The 2,267-nt window shown below is 41.3% G+C and overlaps 1 protein-coding gene across 1 annotated transcript; it reads left to right on the top strand.

The window, feature by feature from the left end:
• The first annotated feature begins 286 nt into the window (after nt 1-286).
• Nucleotides 287-1,774, top strand: LOC142355118 (uncharacterized). Its single transcript, XM_075407382.1, has 2 exons — nt 287-325; nt 1,420-1,774. The coding sequence occupies exons 1-2, from the start codon at nt 287-289 to the stop codon at nt 1,708-1,710; spliced, it is 330 nt and encodes a 109-aa protein (XP_075263497.1). The 3' UTR covers nt 1,711-1,774.
• Nucleotides 1,775-2,267: the final 493 nt, after the last annotated feature.

Genomic DNA, 2,267 nt, shown 5'->3' with positions numbered 1-2,267 from the left:
TAAGTTGTGCGACCCTAGAATGCTCTTATCTGACCATCGCCCAGACTCTGTCCTTTGATCAGAGCATCGTGCGGCCCAATTCCCTCTGATCAGACTGTCTTGCGACCTCAAAATTTTGTGCGACTTTCGTGCGACGAAAAATTGCTCGTATTTAGTGCAACCCAATTGGTCTGATCAGAGCAGTCTAAGGTCGCACAACTACACCTGTGTTTGTATTTTGATGAGAGCTTCTGCCTTCTCCATATTTTTCAGGGCCCCGAAATGATTGTTCCCGGTCGTGTAAAGAATGAAGTGCCCTCGCCTCGACCAGTGCAATCTAATATTGGTAAGTTCTTTAATTGCTCTTGAACGAAGTTCATAGCAATTATTGTAAAAGTGTGTCTTTTTTGCAATTATTCGCTTGGCTATTTTGCGCTTTTTAGAACATTCTTTGACTTCTCAAGTGACTTTCACCCTTTCGTTCATCATTGAGTGATCTCGATTGCTCTCACGCCGAAGTAAACCCTGTTGCTATTAAAAAATCGGTTGTAGCATAGCAAAATTAAGCTCCTGATACTAGTCTCAACTCTACGATCAATATCTCGATTGGCCAAAATTGTCTGAACAAAAAAATCATTTGGGTATATAGTTCCTCCTCAAGAGGGGTAGGAACAAAAAGATTGAATTGGAGCAATTGTTGTGCTATATAATCAAGGCATAGAATAAGTAATGGTTAGGTGACTCTGCTTGAAGTCACTGAGAACTTCTTGCGTTTATCGAGAGCCGCGAAGCGGTTCGAGATATTGAGTCAGATTTTCGAAGTGACTTCTGCAGAGTCACTTAGCCATATGCTTAAAACACAAAACGCGCACGTTTTGAAATGACGAAAGTGGACATAAGTCATTTTGAAACACGCACGTGCAAGTTTTACAATGCCGAAAGTCTCGAGTGCCAGAAGTTGAAATGCCAGAAGTTACTCTATACTTATCCAGAAGTTGAAATGCCAGAAGTTCCTATATACTTAGCCAGAAGTTGAAATTTTAAAAAATTGACTCCAAAAAATTAAAAGGTGTTCTTTTAATTTAAAAAGCAGCTCAGTCATGATCTGTACGATGTCAATATTCTGTTCTTTTGTGGGGGTTGTATCTTCAACTACTATCCGTATGGCGAAATGATCCTCGGATTAATTATTCATCTTTGCTGCATCATTCGGTGTTTTTACACACGCGCTGTTGGTCACGTGCTTTTGACAGGTCGACAAAATTCAAGAAACAGAACTTTAATGATCACCTAAGTAATTAAATATTTTAAAATAAAATCAGGAAAGTCCCTCCCTATAATCGTGTCTTTTCCTGTATTAACACAATTTTCCGATAATAACACTTTTGTATTATTATTATTGTTGTTCTCTAGTGTTGGCTCTTGTTTGTTTTGTTTCAGACTTCGAAATCATTTGATCCTTCTTCCCAGATGTGGAGCGGGTGTGCCACATCATCAGTTCACGGAGGCACCACATCCTTGAAGTGTTGCTCCTTTTTCCCAGACGTGGAGCGGTTGTGCCACATGGTCAGTTCACGGAGGCACCACATCCTTGAAGTGTTGCTCCTCTTCCCAGATGTGGAGCGGGTGTGCCACATGGTCAGTTCACGGAGGCACCACATCGTTGAAGTGTTCTTCTTCTTCCCAGATGTGGAGCGGGTGTGCCACATCGTCAGTTCACGGAGGCGATGAAAGAATCTTCAGGAAGAGATGATTCACCAGGAGGCACGGAGTTCAGAAATGCGGATAGAACATCCTGCTGAGAGTCAGCCCCCCCACCCATCAAATACCCCCCCCAAGTATCCGTTATCCGTTTGGGGACCCGTGTGTGTGGGGGGGATGTTTGGTAGTGGTTTGTGTGTGGGTATGGGTGGGGGGGGGGGGCTGACTCTCAACAGGATGTTCTTTCCCCAATGCCAGTACCAGAGAACTGCAATTGGACTGAAATGACTATTTTTTTTATTGAAATGACTATTTTTTTATTGTTCTTTCGTTATTCTCATAGTAAATTCAGAGTATTTTCATGCTGAATTTTTTTTCTGAGATTTTTTTTCAGGCTGAAATTTTGTTCTGATCAGTAATTCCACAGTCTGATTTTGTCATGTAGTTCAGAACAAATTCAGAGAAACTGATTTTTTACTCTGATCGGCCTAATTTTTGACATGATCATGATACTTGACAGTCCAAAATTCAGAACAAAAGTTAACATGATTCAGCGCTGAAAAAATAATTTAGTGTAGTCCGGGAGC

This window comes from Convolutriloba macropyga, unplaced genomic scaffold, assembly GCF_964194025.1.
Source record: "Convolutriloba macropyga unplaced genomic scaffold, txConMacr16.3 SCAFFOLD_5583, whole genome shotgun sequence".
In the NCBI taxonomy this organism is placed as follows: Eukaryota; Metazoa; Xenacoelomorpha; order Acoela; family Convolutidae; genus Convolutriloba; species Convolutriloba macropyga.
This window is presented reverse-complemented; position numbering and strand designations above follow the sequence as displayed.